At 65.6% G+C, this 17,060-nt stretch overlaps 2 protein-coding genes across 2 annotated transcripts in view; one reads left to right on the forward strand and one right to left on the reverse strand.

Moving 5' to 3' along the window:
* The first annotated feature begins 4,289 nt into the window (after window positions 1-4,289).
* MRAP (melanocortin 2 receptor accessory protein) lies at window positions 4,290-11,194 on the forward strand. The gene is made up of 3 exons (XM_054713436.1): window positions 4,290-4,520; window positions 8,755-8,851; window positions 10,688-11,194. The coding sequence occupies exons 1-3, from the start codon at window positions 4,415-4,417 to the stop codon at window positions 10,920-10,922; spliced, it is 438 nt and encodes a 145-aa protein (XP_054569411.1). The 5' UTR covers window positions 4,290-4,414; the 3' UTR covers window positions 10,923-11,194.
* A 661-nt stretch (window positions 11,195-11,855) lies between these two features.
* URB1 (URB1 ribosome biogenesis homolog) overlaps window positions 11,856-17,060 on the reverse strand; it is a 41,529-nt gene continuing 36,324 nt past the window's right edge. The window contains exons 33-39 of the mRNA XM_054713437.1: window positions 16,935-17,041; window positions 16,430-16,573; window positions 15,969-16,078; window positions 15,163-15,360; window positions 14,114-14,355; window positions 13,247-13,813; window positions 11,856-12,447 (exon numbers count right to left, since the gene is read on the reverse strand). Of these exons, the coding sequence (XP_054569412.1) occupies window positions 12,266-12,447; window positions 13,247-13,813; window positions 14,114-14,355; window positions 15,163-15,360; window positions 15,969-16,078; window positions 16,430-16,573; window positions 16,935-17,041 (1,550 nt within the window). The 3' untranslated portion in view covers window positions 11,856-12,265. The remainder of the gene's footprint in view (window positions 12,448-13,246; window positions 13,814-14,113; window positions 14,356-15,162; window positions 15,361-15,968; window positions 16,079-16,429; window positions 16,574-16,934; window positions 17,042-17,060) is intronic.

Below are 17,060 nucleotides of genomic sequence, written 5' to 3' on the forward strand. Positions count from 1 at the left end.
ATACCTGAGAGATAGTGAGAGTTTGGTTACAGACCACACAATAAAGTGAATATCACAATAAAGCAAGTGACATGAAGTTTTTGTTTCCCATTGAATATACACTGAGTGGCCAGACTATGATGCTCTCTGAACACATAATAACCTGGTCACTCAGTGTGTGTGTGTGTGTGTGTGTGTGTGTGTGTATCTTACCTAATAAAAGAGAAAATGCAAATTAACCATCACTCTGCTATGCCCACAGCCAATCAGAGTGAGTATGCAAATTAACCCAACAAAGATGGAGGTTAATTTGCATATGCAGGCGCAGAGCTGTGTGAAGCCTGCTATGAGGGGAAGGGGGGCGGCGGAGGGAGCTACTGGAGTGGTGCTCCAGACAGAAGCGGGGACTTGCCGGCTCCCAGGCGGCGGGGAGTGAAGCCAGGGGCCTATTGCACGAATATCATGCAACAGGCCTCATATATATATATATATATATATATATATATATATGTAAATTAGAGGCCTGGTGCATGAATTCGTGCATGGGTGGGGTCCGGCCAGCCTGGCCAGGGGGAGGGGACATGGGCGGTTGGCCGGCCTGCCTGCTGGTCGAACTCCTGGTCAAGGGGACAATTTGCATATTAGCCTTTTATTATATAGGAAGAAAGGATATACACTGAGTGGCCAGATTATTATGCGTTCAGAGATCATCATAATCTGGCCACTCAGTGTATATATACAGTAGGTCCTCGGGTTACCTCGGAGATCCGTTCCTACAGTGAGACGTAACGTGATTTTTGCCGGAAGTTGGAACCCATCTGCATAAGCACCTACGTCACTCACATGGAGCACAGACACAGCAGTAATGCAGTGAAACAGTAAAAAAAAATTAAAAGAAAGATAACAATTCCTGACCTTTACTTGTGGTAAATTAATAATAAAAAACATAAAGCACATACGTATGTACATACCTCGAAATGATGGAATTTTTTTATAAATAAATGGGAGATGGCGACGTAACCACAAAACGACGTATGTCGAGTCCGACGTAACCCCAGGACTGTCTGTACATATATATGTTTCAGAGAGGAAGGAAGAGACAGAAACATCAATGATGAGAATCACTGATCGGCTGCCACCTGCACGCCCCCCCACTGGGGGGTCGAGCCTGCAACCTGGGCCTGTGCCCTGACCAGGAATTGAACTGTGACCTCCTGGTTCATAGGTCAATGCTCAACCACTGAGCCACGCTGGCTGAGCAGCAGGGATACGTTTTTCTTAAAGTTACAGAGAAGGAGAAGGGCATGTGGTTTTCAGGAAACCAGAACGCGTTTGAGCTGGGAGAGGGTCACCGAGATGCTGGGTCCACGAGACCCTGTGGGTGCAGACATCACGGGCCGTTAGCGGCAGGGATGAGTGGACCTGGGCTGTTGCAGGCCCAGCACCCGTCCCCGCGTCTTGGGAAAAGGGCCCCCCAACCCCTACCCCACACCCTCCAGTGGCTGTGGTGGGCCTCCCATCTCGAAGGTCTGCACCCCCTGCCCCACCCAGAGGCCTCACCTCTAGGTTCCAGGAACAGGGGTTGGAGCGAGGCCGCCCAGGTCCGTCCCTGGAGCGCTCTATGCCGTAGCTGGAGGGAGGGTCCTGGCTCACCCCTCCCTCTGGGTGAGGGAGTCCTGACCCCAGGGCTGCCCTGGGCCATGTCCCCCGCGGGGGCGGCCTGGCCTCACACGGCCCCTCAGAGAGAAGCCAGGCTCCATTTCCACTGCCCCCCCCCCCCGTGACGCCCTCGGCATTGCCCGGGCACCCAGTGGGCATCGGGGTCCCGTCACTCCACGGTCCTGACCAACCCAGCCCTCCGTCTGGAACCGGGCCTGGCCCGACGCACTGTCCCCGCACTGCGCCACACTGAGGCAGCCACGCCTGCGGCGCCTGGTCGTCCGCAGGTCGTCTTTCAGGGGGCTCACGGGGAGGACCATGTCATGTAAGGGAAAGCGTGTTTCCAGGCCACACACACACACACCCCCCCCCCCGCTTTCTTCCCCGGCACCCTCTGCGCCCCCATTCTTCCCGTGTCCCGGACTCCAGCCCAGGAAGGCTGCAGTGAGGCGGCCCAGTGTGAACCCCTGTAGGGAACACCCGGAAACCCCCTCATCCGGAGGGCGTTCTCTGCACGCGGCACAGGCCGTGCGGGGCGCGGTGACCCTGACGGTGGATGACACGGGGGCGGGGGTCAGCGAGCCGGTGACGTGTCCTCAGCACGGCGAGGAGGAGCTGCATCCTGCGGACGGGCTGGCCGTGCAGTTCACCGACATTCACGGAGCAGAACAGAATGACAACGAGGAGATGTGAAAGGGGGGACAGTGAGACCCACGCGGTCAGGAAGCAGGGAGCCCCCTCCGTGAACAGCTGCAGCCATAACAGCTGCCCCGCGGGCCCCCTATCCGAGCGAATGGATTAGAGGAAACGGGAGACACGACGGGACGGGGACGCTGGCTGATGCCGGTCCCGTGGAGCAAACCCCGACCTCACCACGCGTCTGTGCAAGTTCCTGTCTGTACCTCTGACGCAGGATTAAAGATAAAGCCATACACTATGGTCCCGCCTCCCTCCCTCCCTCCCTCCCCCAGCCCTCCCTCCCTCCCTCCCTCCCTCCCTCAGCCCTCCCTCCCGCCCTCCCTCCCTCCCTCCCTCCCTCAGCCCTCCCTCCCTCCCTCCCTCCCTCCCTCAGCCCTCCCCCAGCCCTCCCCCTCCCTCCCTCCCTCCCTCAGCCCTCCCCCTCCCTCCTTTCCTCCCTCTTTCAGCCCTCCTCCCTTGCTACATTTTCCAATGGGACATACTTTATTTTTTAAAAAAATTATATTTTATTGATTTTTTACAGAGAGGAAGGGAGAGGGATAGAGAGTTAGAAACATCGAAGAGAGAGAAACATCGATCAGCTGCCTCCTGCACACTTTCTACTGGGGATGTGCCTGCAACCAAGGCACATGCCCTTGACCGGAATCGAACTTGGAACCCTTCAGTCCGCAGGCCGACGCTCTATCCACTGAGCCAAACCAGCCAGGGCATCCAATGGGACATACTTTAATTCCATTTTCTTGGAGTTTTCACTTCCAGGTGACAAAACGCCGATTGTGACAATGGACTTGGTCTGATGATGATCTTGACCTTAAGATGCCAGGAGCAGCCCTGGTGGGAGCGGGACTGGAAGACTTACTTGACACCGGGAAGCGCGGCTGCTCCCCGAGGCCGCGGATGGCACTCGGGGGGGGGGGCAGACCGCTCGGAGCCCGGCCCGAAGCCCTGTCCTCCGCCCGGAGTTCTAACCGCGGCTGACGGGGAAGCTGCGTCCCGGGGCTTCTTTCACAGGAATGGGGTGCTGCTTGGCCGGGGTGACTGCCGGCCGGTGGAGCACAGGGCCCAGGTGGGAGGAGACATGGACAGGGAGGACAGGGGCGCGTGGGGACAGGACCTCAGCAGCTCGCACAGTCCTCTGCCTCGGGGCTGGCAGCCCCAATTTCCAGGCGGAAAGCTGGGGTGCGGGCAGGTGGGGCGGCCTCCGTGCTGGGCTCAGTGCCCAGCGCTGCCATCAGGTCACCACACACTTGGTGGCTTAAGGCACACGACCCACCCTCTGACAGCCCGGCTGCCGTCCACACCGTCCGTGCGGCGCCCTCCGCGGTGACCCGGCTCTCGGAGGCTGAGCCAGGGCCCCTCCGCCTGTCGCCCTGCTCCTCTCAGCCCTGGGGACCCCCCTGACCGTGCGCCTCCGAGGGCGGCGGCCCTGCGGCCCCCAGCACGCTCCCCCGCCCTCAGCCGGCTGGTGACCTGCGGGCTGTGTCCCAGAGCTCGACCCCCCGTGTGGGGCCGCGGCCCAGACAGCACCTCGTCCATCGTCGGAGCCCAGGGTCTCGGGGGCCCAGATAAACGGGGGGCACGGGGTGGGGGGCGCTCTGGCTAATGAACGGCGGCGTGGACGTGAGCGGGTCACAGTTCAGGGCCCGCATCGCCGTCTCCGCCTCGGATGACGAATCTGAGCCGGTGGCGGTGGTTGCTCAACGGCCCGGCGCCGCCTCGTGTGCCAAGGGCAGCGCCAGGCCCCGCTGGGTAAGCGGTTCACACACTTACGGCCGAACAGGGACGCCGCCCAGCGCTCGGCCCCTCGTCTTCCCGGCCCGGGGTCTGCGTCCTGCCCCCTGGGCACCGGGGCCGCGGCCCTCCGCCCGGCTGTTTGCCTTGGAGCCGTGCCAGGAACGGGCCGCGGAGCCCCGTGCGTCCGGCAGGCGGCCCTCCCCCCCTTTCTCCAGCCAATGGCTCCGGCCGGGGCGGCCTTGGGCCCGAGACCCACAGACACACTTGGACGCTCCCCCGAGGCCGTTGGCCAATCTGCGCCGCGGCCTGCGCAGCGCCGGACACCCAGCGGCACGGCACGGCCATGGCCAACAGCAGCAACGCCTCGGCGCCCTCCTACGGCTACGAGTACTACCTGGACTACCTGGACCTCCTGCCCGTGGACGAGAAGCAGCTGGGAGCCCACAAGTGTGAGTCCTGCCCGCGGGGGGGGGGGGGGCGCGGGGGGCCGGGGGGCGGGGCTGGGCCCTCGGCTCTCTGTCCACCCACCGGACAGCTCAGGGGGCGCCGGGACCGCCCGCGCTGGGAGGGATCAGGGAGCGGGGACAGTGTCCGTCATCGTCCTTAGAAAGTTCGGGACTCGCCTGAGAAACGCGGACGCGCTGGGGCACCCGTGCGGTTATACAGATTTCTAGACAGAGGGCCGTGGGCGCGGGGTTCCGGTGACGAGGTGAATGCCCTCACATTGCAGGCTTCGGGGCTCCCCTGTCTGTGTGCAGACTCGGGGAGAGCTAGCTTGCTGTCCCCTGAGCGGTCTGACTCGATGGTTCTAGGAAATGCCCTCGAGGTCAGCTTCCTGCCGCAGGACGGACGCCTCGGCTCAGCTCCCGCCCGCCCAGCCTCCATCTCTTGGGTAACTCGGGGCTTTGTCAGCAAATCCCTGGAGATCCTTCCAGCGTCTCAGGCAGGAGAACTAGTTAGCCGAGGAAATACATGAGCAAGAAAAACAAAACAAAGGCCCGGCCCCGGGGACCCAGCCCCGCCCTCCCCAGGTCCCGGGGTCCGCGGGGGTTTCAGGAACGAGTCACACACGGCTGTCCAAGGCAGACGCATCGCCAAGGACCGGAGACTCACATGAGGAGGGAGGTGGGCTCCTGCCCACCAGCTCACGACGGAAATCGTTCCATGTCCTTATTTAAAAAAAAAAAAGTTATTCATTTTAGAGAGGAAGGGAGAGGGAGAGAGAGAGAGAGAAACATCAATGATGAGAGAGAATCATGAACCGGCTGCCTCCTGCTGGGGACCCAGCCCACAACCCGGGCCTGTGCCCTGACCAGGAATCGAACCGGGACCTCCTGGTTCACAGTTCGACGCCCAACCACTGAGCCACGCCGTCCGGGCCCAAGTATGTCCTTTAAGGGTGGAGTTAGTTGCTTTGGGGAAACAGTTAAGAACCATGAAGGAGCCATCGGGTGAATGAGATCAGGCCGATTGGTCCAACCCGGGTGTCAAAAGTAAACAACCGTCTCACCATCTCCTAGCAGCACAGCTGGTGCTGCCCCGAAGGTAACCCCAAAAAAAGAGCTGGCAGGTGTTCCCAGTGTTTGGTCAGGACATGCGTGTTAGGGACATGGACACGCTTCTGTGGTCGAGAGGAGGGCTGTTCTGAAGGTCAGTTTCATTTGGATTTGTAAGTTTGAGGACTTTTACTTAAAAAGTCAGGTTTTTTACTGATTCCACACAGGAAACTGGTCGCGATGAACGGAGCACCAGGTGAGACAGAAGGTGCTCTCTCCCCGGTGTCGTCTGTGGGCGGGTGCGGGGCTGGCCCCACGGAACCCTCAGGAACCAGCCTCCCGGTTCCTCCTCTGCCCTCGCGGGCCATGGCCTCGCCCCCACGCCCCACGCCAGGCTCCGCGTCACCGCCGTGCTCTGGGCAGAAAAGGTGGCAGGAGAGTAAGAAGGGACCCAGGGAGCAGAAGCCCGCAGTCCCTGCAGGAAGATTGCAAGAAACTGTCCAGGAAAATCCCACTCACACCTCATTGGCCAACACCTTGTCACATGCCACACCTAGCTGCAAGGGAGGCTGGGAACTGTAGTCTTTCTCCCAGACGGCCATGTGCCCAGCCATCAGCAGGGGTTCTGTTTCGAGGGAAATGCGAGGGGGGAGGGCAGTAGGCCTGACAACCAGCAATCTATGCTGCTGTTCCTCACATCTTCCTTTTTTTGTTGTTAATCCTCACATGAGGATATTTCTTCCATTGCTTTTCAGAGAGGAAGGGAAGGAGGGAGCAGAGGGCGGGAGAGAAACATTGATGTGAGAGGCACATGACTGGTTGCCTCCTGCACCACCCCAACCGGGGTGGGGAGCAAACATGCAACCCAGGTATTGAACCCTCGACCCTTGGCTGTGCGGGCTGACGCTCCAACCACTGAGCCTCACCGGCCAAGGCACAGCTTATATTCTCGCGAGCTAGAAGGATGCAGCGATATCACTTGCCACAAACCCTCTTCACAGAACAATGCCTTCTGTTTACAGATGGCTGCACGGCCAGGGAATGAGGAACTGTGCCATGTGCATTGCACACACATGTGATCTTATTTCATCTGTGTGGCAGTCTGTATAACACACACCATCATCCCATTTAACAGAAGAGAAAACGGATTTAGAGATGTGAAAACCCCAGATTGTCTGAGATCAGGTAGCTAGAAAACGGCAGTCAGAATTAGAACTCAGGGCCGGAGCCTCGGGCCGTGACCCCGCGCTCGTCCCAGAGAAGGGGGACATCCTGGAGCTGATCTGCCAGGACCTGGGACTCGAATGGGAGTGCATTTGGGGGCTTAGCCGTTTTCCCTCAACAAAACTCAGGGGCCTCCTGTGGACAGGAAGTGTTTTAATGGAATGGATTTGCTGCCTCCGAGTTCGGATGAGAAAGCCCCCAACAAGCCACGGCCCGCCCCGCCCCCCAGAGCCTTCTCTTGCCAACCACTGTGGCCGCCTCACTCCCCCTCACTCCCAGTCCAGCCAGTGTCGCCCCAGAAAGGAAGGGAGGAACGGGGCAGGGTGGGGGAGGAGACGGGAGGGAGGGAGAGAAGGAAGGGGGGCGTGGAGAGAGGGGACGTTGGGGCGGGGCTGGGCCTTCCATTGCCCAGCCAGGTCTCCCTGTGAAAACAAGCCCTCGTGCTGAACTCCCAGCGCGGCGAGGGCTTTGCCGGGGACAAGACGTCCTCCCGGAGCCGGGGGCCTCCCCAGGGGGAGTGAACCCTCTTTCCTGGGCTGCCTTTTGCAGCGGAACACGATGAGAGGACTTCACAGGGACAGCTCCTGTGCCTGAGGGTCCGGCAGCTTCAATGTCACGTGTCCTGCTGGTGGGTGGGTGGGTGGGTGAGGACACTGACCCAGGGCAGGGGCAGAAGACTGAGAGCCCGTGGGGGTGGGGGAGGGAAGGCTGGGGAAGAGGGAGGGGGAGGGAAGGCTGGGCAGGGGGAGGGGGAGGGGGAGGGAGAGTGCCCAACTGCCAAGGTTTGAAGCTGCTTCCTTAGAGGTGCTGACAGAACGGACCTAGGTGCTCAAGAATATGTTTTTATTGATCTCAGAGAGGAAGGGAGAGTGAGAGAGAGAACCATCAATGAAGAGAAAGAACCATGGACCGGCTGCCTCCTGCACGCCCCCTACTAGGGACTGAGGCCACACCCCGGGCCTGTGCCCTGACGGGAGTGGAACCGTGAGCTCCTGGTTCCTGGGTCGATGCTCAGCCCCTGAGCCCGCCGGCCGGGCTCTCCCCTGTGGCCATTTAACCGAAGACGCCCAGCGGCCCCGCCACCTCGCAGCGGCTCCCTTCCACGGGCTGAGGTCCCTGAGCTGGTGGACGGCACCCGACCTGCCGGTTCTCCCAGGCGGGTCCAGGGCGTCTCCTGGGTGTCCCCGCTTTAGCCTCGGCCACAAACACAGCCGGTGTCACTGCACACGGGCCTTTTCCTCCTGCTGTTGCCCCGCTCTCTGCCCAGCCGACAGGGAGGGCCCCTCTCTCGTCTCTGCTTCCCTCTCCGGTCCCTCCCGGAGCAGGTGGCCAGGGAGGCCGCGGGGAAGGAGCGCTCTGCCCGGCAGGTGCTCGGCGCCGTCTCCTGGGCTCGGTGCTCACCAGGCCCCGCTGGCCTCGTGGGAGGGGAGGCCGCCTGTCACAGGAGCTGCCGGCCCTTTCTTCTCCCTCCCAAGGAGCAAGGGAGCAGGGGAAACCCGGCTTCTTCTTTTTTAAAAATGTGTTTTTATTGATTTTAGTGAGAGGGGAGAGGAGAGGGAGAGAGAAATATCGACCGGCTGCCTCCTGCACGCCCCACACTGGGGATCGAGCCCACACCCCGGGCCTGTGCCCTGACCGGGAATCGAACCCTGACCTCCTGGTTCACAGGTCGATGCTCAACCACCGAGCCACCTTGGCGGGTGAGAGACCCACCTTCTGAGCAGCAGCAGCAGCTAAGAGAGTGCATCCATCCGCACTGCTGATTCATTCCGCTTCCCCTCGACAGACGGCCCTGCACCACCCAGTGGCCAGGGCTCTGGGCGAAGCCACTTCCCGCCCTCACGGCCCACAGCCCAGAGGCCAGCAGAGAATGGACGTCCGCCCTCGCCGTTCCCCAGCCCCGCCTCCCTACCCCCTGCCGGGCAGTGTCCGTGGGTCACACCCGCACCTGTCTCTCCCGCAGACTCGGTGGTGATCGCCTTCTGGGCGAGCCTGGCCGCCTTCGTGGTGCTCCTCTTCCTCGTCCTGCTCTCCATGTCCCGCCCGGCTCCCGCGGCCAGGTGTGTGCGGCCGGGTGTGTGCGGCCCTGGTGGGTGTGGGCCGGGTGTGTGCGGGCCGGGTGGGTGTGTGCAGGCCTGGTGTGTGCGGGCCGGGTGGGTGTGTGCGGGCCTGGTGTGTGCGGCTGGGTGTGTGCGGGCCGGGTGTGTGCGGCCGGGTGGGTGTGTGCGGGCCGGGTGGGTGCGGGCCGGGTGTGTGCGGGCCGGGTGCGTGCGGGCCTGGTGTGTGCGGGCCGGGTGTGTGCGGGCCGGGTGGGTGTGTGCGGGCCGGGTGGGTGCGGGCCGGGTGGGTGTGTGCGGGCCGGGTGGGTGCGGGCCGGGTGGGTGTGTGCGGGCCGGGTGTGTGCGGGCCGGGTGGGTGCGGGCCGGGTGGATGTGTGCGGGCCGGGTGTGTGCGGGCCGGGTGCGTGCGGGCCGGGTGTGTGCGGGCCGGGTGTGTGCGGGCCGGGTGCGTGCGGGCCGGGTGGGTGTGTGCGGGCCGGGTGTGTGCGGGCCGGGTGTGTGCGGCTGGGTGTGTGCGGGCCGGGTGTGTGCGGGCCGGGTGTGTGCGGCTGGGTGTGTGCGGGCCGGGTGTGTGCGGGCCTGGTGGGTGCGGGCCGGGTGGGTGTGTGCGGGCCGGGTGGGTGCGGGCCGGGTGTGTGCGGGCCGGGTGTGTGCGGGCCTGGTGTGTGCGGGCCGGGTGCGTGCGGGCCCGGTGGGTGTGTGCGGCCGGGTGGATGTGTGCGGGCCGGGTGGGTGTGTGCGGGCCGGGTGTGTGTGTGCGGGCCGGGTGGGTGTGTGCGGGCCGGGTGGATGTGTGCAGGCTGGGTGGGTGTGTGCGGGCCGGGTGGGTGCGGGCCGGGTGTGTGCGGGCCGGGTGGGTGTGTGCAGGCTGGGTGGGTGCGTGTGGGCCGGGTGCGTGTGGGCCGGGTGTGTGCGGGCCGGGTGCGTGCGGGCCTGGTGTGTGCGGGCCGGGTGCGTGCGGGCCGGGTGGGTGTGTGCGGGCCGGGTGCGTGCGGGCCGGGTGTGTGCGGGCCGGGTGTGTGCGGGCCTGGTGTGTGCGGGCCGGGTGCGTGCGGGCCCGGTGGGTGTGTGCGGCCGGGTGGGTGTGTGCGGGCCGGGTGGGTGTGTGCGGGCCGGGTGGGTGTGTGCAGGCCGGGTGGGTGTGTGCGGGCCGGGTGGGTGCGGGCCGGGTGGGTGTGTGCGGGCCGGGTGGGTGCGGGCCGGGTGGGTGCGGGCGGCAGCGAGGGGGTCTCAGGGCTGGGTGGTGAAGAGCTGCACGTCACAAGTGGCACTGCCGCGGGAGGAACGAGGCCCTGACGCCCGCCCCGTGGGTGAGCCGAGGACCTGAGGCTCAGGGATGCCACTGGTGGGGAGTTTCCAGAAGAGGCAGCTCTAGGGGCAGAAAGACTGGCTGTTGCTAACGGTCCCATCTTTGGGGATAAAAATATTCTGAAACAGACTATTTTCAGAGGCCGAGAGCTGGTGCCCGGCTGGCGTGGCTCAGTGGATGAGCATCGACCTATGAACCAGGAGGTCAGGGTTCGAGTCCCGGTGAGGGCACAGGCCCAGGTTGTGGACTCACTCCCCAGTGTGGGGCGTGCAAGGGGCAGCCGGTCAATGGTTCTCTCTCATCATTGATGTTTCTCTCCCTCTCCCCTCTCTCTTCCTCTCTGAAATCAATACAAAAATATTTAAAAATAAGAAAATAGAGTGTGGTGATGGCTGCAAAATTCAATGACTATGCTATAGCTCATGGGTTTACGTTGTAAATGTATCTCACTTAAGCCGTTAACCCGACAGAGCAGGGCAGGGCCTGTCCTCGCAGCCCTGACGCCCGCCTCCCGTCTCTGTCCACAGGAGCCACGCCCCGCACCGCCCTGCGTGCCCCTGGAGCCTCCACGTCAGCCTCCCCTTCTGCATCCGGAGACACCCGCTGCTCCACAGCGCCCCCCAGGGGGCCCCGCCCAGCTCAGCCAGGGAGCCAGGCAGCGGGGCATCCGGGCTCTCCGCCTCGCCCCCCACCACCCCCCAGGCCCACCCTGCTCTCCTGTGGGAACAGGCCCTGGATGGGGACCCCCACGGCATCAGCTGATGTCGGCCACACCCCAGCCGGCCTCCCACTGGAGACGGCTCTGCACCAGCGAGCGACGGCCACCCCGAGGGACTCAAACCGGACCGTGCCTCCCGAAAGCAGGAGCGCAGCCCGCCAAGGACGACCACAAGGAGCGCCGACGTGGGCGTGTGACCCGCACGGGTCCCGCCGCACCAGCCGCCTGGCGGGAGCACCCCACATGGCAGCCGCTCACTCACTCCTGTGCTCACTTGGGAAGCGTAGGAACAGAACACACAGAAATAAAGATTAAAATAGCCACTCACTGGTCTTTCCGGCCACTTCCTAGGCTCCACTATCACTGCGGCAACGCTGTATCGACCTCGAGTTCCCGGATGACCTGTAGCTTTCACGTTCCCAGGGCGGGGCCTCCCCAGACTGGGGCCGTGGGGCGGAGGGAAGGCGAGGGGCCAGAGCTCCAGGGATGCAGACGGGGGCGAGGACCCTGCGTGCAGGATGGACTGCGGGGGGAGGACCCGCTGCGGGGCTGCGGGGGAGAGGAGCCTGCTTTGCGGTGAGGGGACTGTGCCGACCAGCTCGCTCCCGTCTGGGCTAAACCTTGTTCTGGAGAAGCAGGCGGCTCAGGGACCCTGGGCGTGGGAACCAGAGCGGCAGCCGAGCCTCTCGGGGTGTCACACGGCAAACGGCAGCAGCTCCCAGGGGATGGGCAGGGAGGCCACGGCTGACGGGACGAGGCCGAGAGCCGGGAGCCCTGGCGTGGGGGGTGCGGGGTGCGGGGCACGCGGAGCTGAGGGACAGGCTAAACTCCTACACGGGAAGCTGCCTTGTCCACATTCCACGTGAGTCACCCATCAATGAGGGTCTTAGAAGTCAGACCCTGACCTCAAACCTGCAGGTCTCTGTGGACTAAAAACAGCTTTTAACGTCCATTAAGCAAAACACAGAAACTTAACAAAAATAGACATTTATTATCAGTTAAAATACAGGCTGTCTTCCCTGAGCAGAGGCCAAGGCGACTGCACCCATAGGGTCTGAGAGCCCCCGTGCGTTTAACGAACGTTAACCTGCGGCAGGAGCTGACCCGTGTCCGGTGCCTACAGACAGCCCTGCCATCTCCGTTCGTGCCTTTTACTGTATGTGACACGTCTGCGCACGTGTAGCTTTAACTTTACACGGGAACCCTCGCGTGCTCAGTGCCACTCGCTGCGAGGAATTTCCTCTAAGAGTGAGGAACGAGAAAAGGGCCCCCCTCGCAGTCCCTCGTCTGTTCACCGGTCCAATAAATAAAGCGAGCTTTTCCTCCAGGAGCCCGTCACTGCACACAGCCCCGCCCGCCCCCTGGACTCCCGGAGCCTGCGAGGGCGTCACGCGTCCGGGGCCAGGGCGGCGATGTCCTCGCAGAGCCCGACGATGGGCTCCTGGGCAGCGCCGGGCGCGTCCTCCGCGGCCTCGCGGACCATCTGGACGTGGGCGAGGAGGGTGTCTGGCCGCTGGGCCCCCAGCCAGACGTCCTGGATGTACAGGGACAGCAGGAAGGCGGCGGAGGCTGGGGAGGAGGACACGGGGCCGTCAGGACGCGGATCTACGCAGCAGAGAGCCCGTCACCCACCCTCGCGGGCACGGCCTCCCGAGAGCCCGATGGACCGGGCCCCGCCTGCGGCCACCGAGTGGGCAAGTTATAAAGCAAACCCATCCTGCCTTTGCTTAACCGCTGGCTCATCGTCCCTGCTCCCCGAGGAACCCGTCTGTCTGTCTGTCTGTCTGTCTTCGGTGATGGTCTCCCCGCCTCCCCCGCCCCCCGGCCCAGACAAGCAGAGCTCCGTCCCCAACTGCGGCCGGACGAGGACCGTCACCGCTCCCAGGTGAGCCCACCCGCGGGCTGCCCATCCCTCCCTGCTCCCCGCGTCCTGGGAAGGGGCCCAGCCTCCAGGCAGAGGGACCACGTGCAGGTGCCACGGCCCCGCGTGCCCTCCTCCCGGCTTCAACGCCTCCATTCCCTCACTCGCACGTGCAAACCTCTCCTAGGCAGCTGCCGAACGCCAAACATGGCAACTGTGTGTGTCTGTACTTGTGTGCATGCATGTACATGCGTGTGCGCACACACACGCACCTGGCCACCATGTGGAATGTAGTTCCGTTTGGGAAACGGCGGACACTTAGGAAAGTCCCTGGCCTGCAGGGAGGGGAGGGACGGTCCCGGGGGAATGGAGGTTCTGGGCGAGCACCCCCGCTGTGGTGAGCGTCACCAAAGGCTTTCCCGCAGGCAAAGGCCCAGCCCCCCACGGTCCCCAGCCCGTGCTGAGGCTGCTCCCACTCCCCACCCGCCACGGCACCCCCAGAATCACCTCGCGTGGCTTCCTCCTTGTCGTCCAGGGAAGCCAGGTGGAGGGTCTCCACAGCGGGGGGGTGGGGGGTCCCCGAGGGGCTCAGGGCCGCCGCCAGCGGCAGCATCAGCGCGTTGAGCTCGGGGCCCGCCAGCCCCTCCGCGCAGAGCCGGCTGTACAGCCGGAACAGGCCGCTCCTCGCCGCGCCGTCCCCGAGGAGCTGGGCCACGGCCTCCGGCTGCCGCTCCACGTGGGCCCGCAGCCAGCGCAGGAGGCCCGCAGCCTCAGCCCCGCCGAGCGGGCACTCGGTCGCCGTGCGCAGCACCCAGCTGACCACCAGGGCGGCGACGGTGCACCCGGGGCTGTGGGGGGTGGCCGGGTCCGAGGGCCCCCGAGTGGGCGCCGGGCCGGGGAACACAGGCCCCCAGTGGGTCAGAATGGACCGCAGGAGGCCCCTGCACGTCTCCAAGCTGGACGGCTGCAGCTCGGGGCTGGCCGCCTCCTCCGCCTCCCCAGGCCGCCTCCTCCGGCCCCGAGGGCCTCGGGCGCGGGCGGGCGCCGTGGGCTTGCTCCCGTCCTTGAGCATTTCTGTCAGAGAGAGAGGACGGTGAGACGCCCCTGCAGGCCGGGCTGGCGCAGTGGAGGGGCGGGCAGAGGGGCCGCTCAGAGGCCACGCGGCCCGGGCACAGCGAGCGCCTGGCCCTGGACTGGGGTGGGCACCGCTGCTGTGGTCGGGGCTCCCTGGTGGAGCACAAAACCCTGTGTCCCCTCTGGGCGACCACGAGGACCCGGGTCTCTACGCCTCACCCGCTAAGGGAAAGCTGCTCAGAGTGGGGATGGGGCTGCTCGGGGTGGGGGTGGGGGACGAGACGGCACGGCCGCACGCACTCAGCAGGTCCCGGGCGCGGAGCTTCTCGGCGGCGGCCCGCAGCGCCCCCTGCAGCTCGCCGTCCCGCGCGATGAGGCTCCACTTGTGCAGCAGGAGCAGCGCGTCCGCGGTGGACAGCACCGTCTCGTTCACGGTGAGGCGGCCCGCGGCCCGGAAGGCCCGCAGCACGGAGGCCCGGCACCGCAGCACCGCGTCCAGGGCCCCGAAGAAGCTGGTCAGCTGCGCGGAGGCCAGGGAGGGCCTGTGGGGAGGACGCGCTGAGCACCGCTGCCTCGTCCGCGGCCCGGACGGTGGCCGGTCCCCGCCCCCGAGCGAGGTGCGCACGGGCCGCCCACCAGCCGCGCCCTTTACAGCAGACACCGGACCGCACGGGGGGCGGCTGGGGGCGGGTGGGGGCAGGAAGGGCCGCAACGTCTGCGGAAACCACGGCTGATGGACAGCTGGGCAGAGAGCCCGAGGGTCAGGGGTCCCCCGGGCACGCTCACTGCCCTGGAGACCGGTGCGCCCTGCGGCCCCGGGCAGAGGCGTGCGACCTGCACTGCCTCACGGGCTCAGACATAAGCCGAAGGCCTGCTCGTGACCAGCACGTCTCGGTGCTGAGGCCACAGTCGGCTCGCGGCTGACCTTCTGGGCCCACCCAGCACCTGTCCCCGCTCAGGGCGCGTGCGCAGAGCGATGTCCCGCCCAGGACCCGAGGATGGAGCTCTCCCCGACCCGGGGCGGGGGGCGGGGTGGGGGTGTGTGAAATGCTGCCGCTCCCAAGGAGGTGCCTGGACAAGGAGCCTGGGCAGCGGGCGGCGGAGGCAGGTCGGGAAGACCTGCACTTTCTTAGGTCAAGGTCACAGGTCACGTTCTTCCTTCAGAACACCGAGGCCGGACGCGGATGTCGGGGGGGACGGCTCCTGCCCAGGGACCTGGACAGCAGGGTTAGTTCCCAGGCCCGCGAGGAGCCCGCGGGGCTGACGTGGGAGAGGGACAGCGAGGACAGGGGTTTCCTGGCGTCCGCGGCAGTGAGGGGCGGCCGTGGCCGGGCGGCGGGCGTACGTACCTCAGGTGCTTCGCCAGCGCAAGCAGGACGTACAGGAACTCGCTGACCAGGTGCAGGGCCGGCAGCTTCGGGGGCTCCTGGGTTCCGGGCTGGCCTGGCGGCGGGCTGCCCGCCTCCGCCCCCCGGCCCCCCAGGTTGGTCACCCACAGAGTGTGCAGCAGGTCGATGATGCTGGACAGCAGCGGCGTCTCCAGGAACCTGGACGAACACACCCGCTGTCACCCCCCTCCCGGCACCTGCGAGGCGGCGGCAGTCCCTCCGGGCGGCTCAGCTCCGCACGGGCACGGGGTCCAAGGAGGAGCGGTGCCGGCCACACCCCGACGTCACACAGCGCGGCCGCCTCCTCACCCACGACCACCCGCCCAGCAGAGCAGCCCCGCGGCCGCTGCCGGCTTCATGAGAACTCCTTTCCCGGCAGCCAGCAGCCCCGGCGCCCGGACGCACCCAGAGGCCGGCACCCTCCTCTCAGAGTGAAGATGCTCCGAGGACCACAGGGCGGCCGCCGGGCGCGTCTATTCGGGCACGGTGTGCCGGACTTCCTCGCAGGAAGTGCTGTCTGAGACGGCTGCCGGCCTCCAATCCAGGAGACGCCAGGAATCCGATCAGCTCGGACTGACAGAGTCCTCCCCCCATTCCTGTGGAAGCCCTAGCCCCACGCGGGGCCGGGAGGCGGGTGGGCTCAGATGAGTCGTGGGGTGGGGCCCGCGGGGGGGTTCGTGCCCGGCTGACAGGAGGAGACTGCTGAGCCCCCACGCCCTCTGCAAGCCCAGAACAGAGTCTCCCCAGAGCCGCCCGCGCCGGCTCACCTGCCCTCCAGCGCGTGCAGGACCCACGTCAGGAGGCTGCAGTCCCGCAGGAGCGCGTGGGCGGCCCGGGCGTCGCGGGCGGCCTTCTGCAGGATCTCCAGAACCCAGCCCTGGAACCGGACAGAGCCAGCCGGCGCTGAGGGCCGCCCCGTGGACCCGGGCTCCGGGCGCGGCCTGAGACCGCCTCGCCGGCGGGTGACGTGTTTCTAACTCCCAGCAGCTGAGTGTCGACCTGCACCCCGCCCCCCGCCCCACGCAGCCACACCCACTGTGGACCCTCCTCGAGCGCCAGGGTGAGGCCAGGCCCACCCGGGTGAGGATTTACAGGGCTTCCTTCCAGGAAAAACCAGAGGAAGAGCCGAGACCTTCCAGGGTCCGTGGACCGGGGGGCGGGGCGGGCGCATGGGGGGCGGGGCGGGCGCATGGGCCTGGGGGCAGATGCGCGGTCGGCGGGCGCCCACCTGGGCCGCGGGGCCGCACAGCGGGCTGCTGAAGAAGGAGAGCACCACGGGGAAGACGCCGCGCCGGGCGTACAGGTCGTAGCAGTGCTTGTCGCGCATGCCCTCCCGCAGGAGCCCGAACAGCCACTCCCGCTCGGCGCTGTGCTGCGGCCGGAGACAGAGCCGGTCAGAGCCGCGGCGGCACCTCCACTTGCGTGGACAGGCGGCACCCGGCACCCCGGCAGCGGCCTCCGCTCCTGACTGGACCCTCCCATCACCTTCGCCTCGGAGGACGGGGCAGGTCCCGCCCAGCGCTGAGCGGCGCTGGCTCAGGCGGGGGCCCCGTGAACGCGCGTGACCTTTACCCCGAGACACGGGAAGGCACAGTGACGGGAGCGCCACGAGGCGCAGACAGGCTCCCAGAGATGAGCCACGGACGCCGCCCTCCCACACGCAGGCCCACGTGACCGCGCCGCCCCGGCCCACGGAGACGGCACACGGCCGGGCGCGGCGGGAGGCGGCTCACCTGGAAGCCCGCGCTGTAGAAGAACTGGAAGAAGCCGGGCACCTTGCTCATGTTCAGGTCCTCGTGCGACAGCAGGAACTGGCTGATCCTCAGGTACATGTGCTCCTCTGGGACAGGGCGGAGGCG

The sequence above is a fragment of the Eptesicus fuscus genome, chromosome 3 (genome assembly GCF_027574615.1).
Source record: "Eptesicus fuscus isolate TK198812 chromosome 3, DD_ASM_mEF_20220401, whole genome shotgun sequence".
Classification (NCBI taxonomy): Eukaryota; Metazoa; Chordata; class Mammalia; order Chiroptera; family Vespertilionidae; genus Eptesicus; species Eptesicus fuscus.

Bases quoted from the DNA above. Each gene is read 5' to 3' on its own strand.
- MRAP (XM_054713436.1), top strand. From the start codon at position 4,415: ATGGCCAACAGCAGCAACGCCTCGGCGCCCTCCTACGGCTACGAGTAC. The intron at 4,521-8,754 runs GTGAGTCCTGCC...TCTCTCCCGCAG, and splicing joins GCAGCTGGGAGCCCACAAGT to ACTCGGTGGTGATCGCCTTC. The intron at 8,852-10,687 runs GTGTGTGCGGCC...CTCTGTCCACAG, and splicing joins CGCCCGGCTCCCGCGGCCAG to GAGCCACGCCCCGCACCGCC.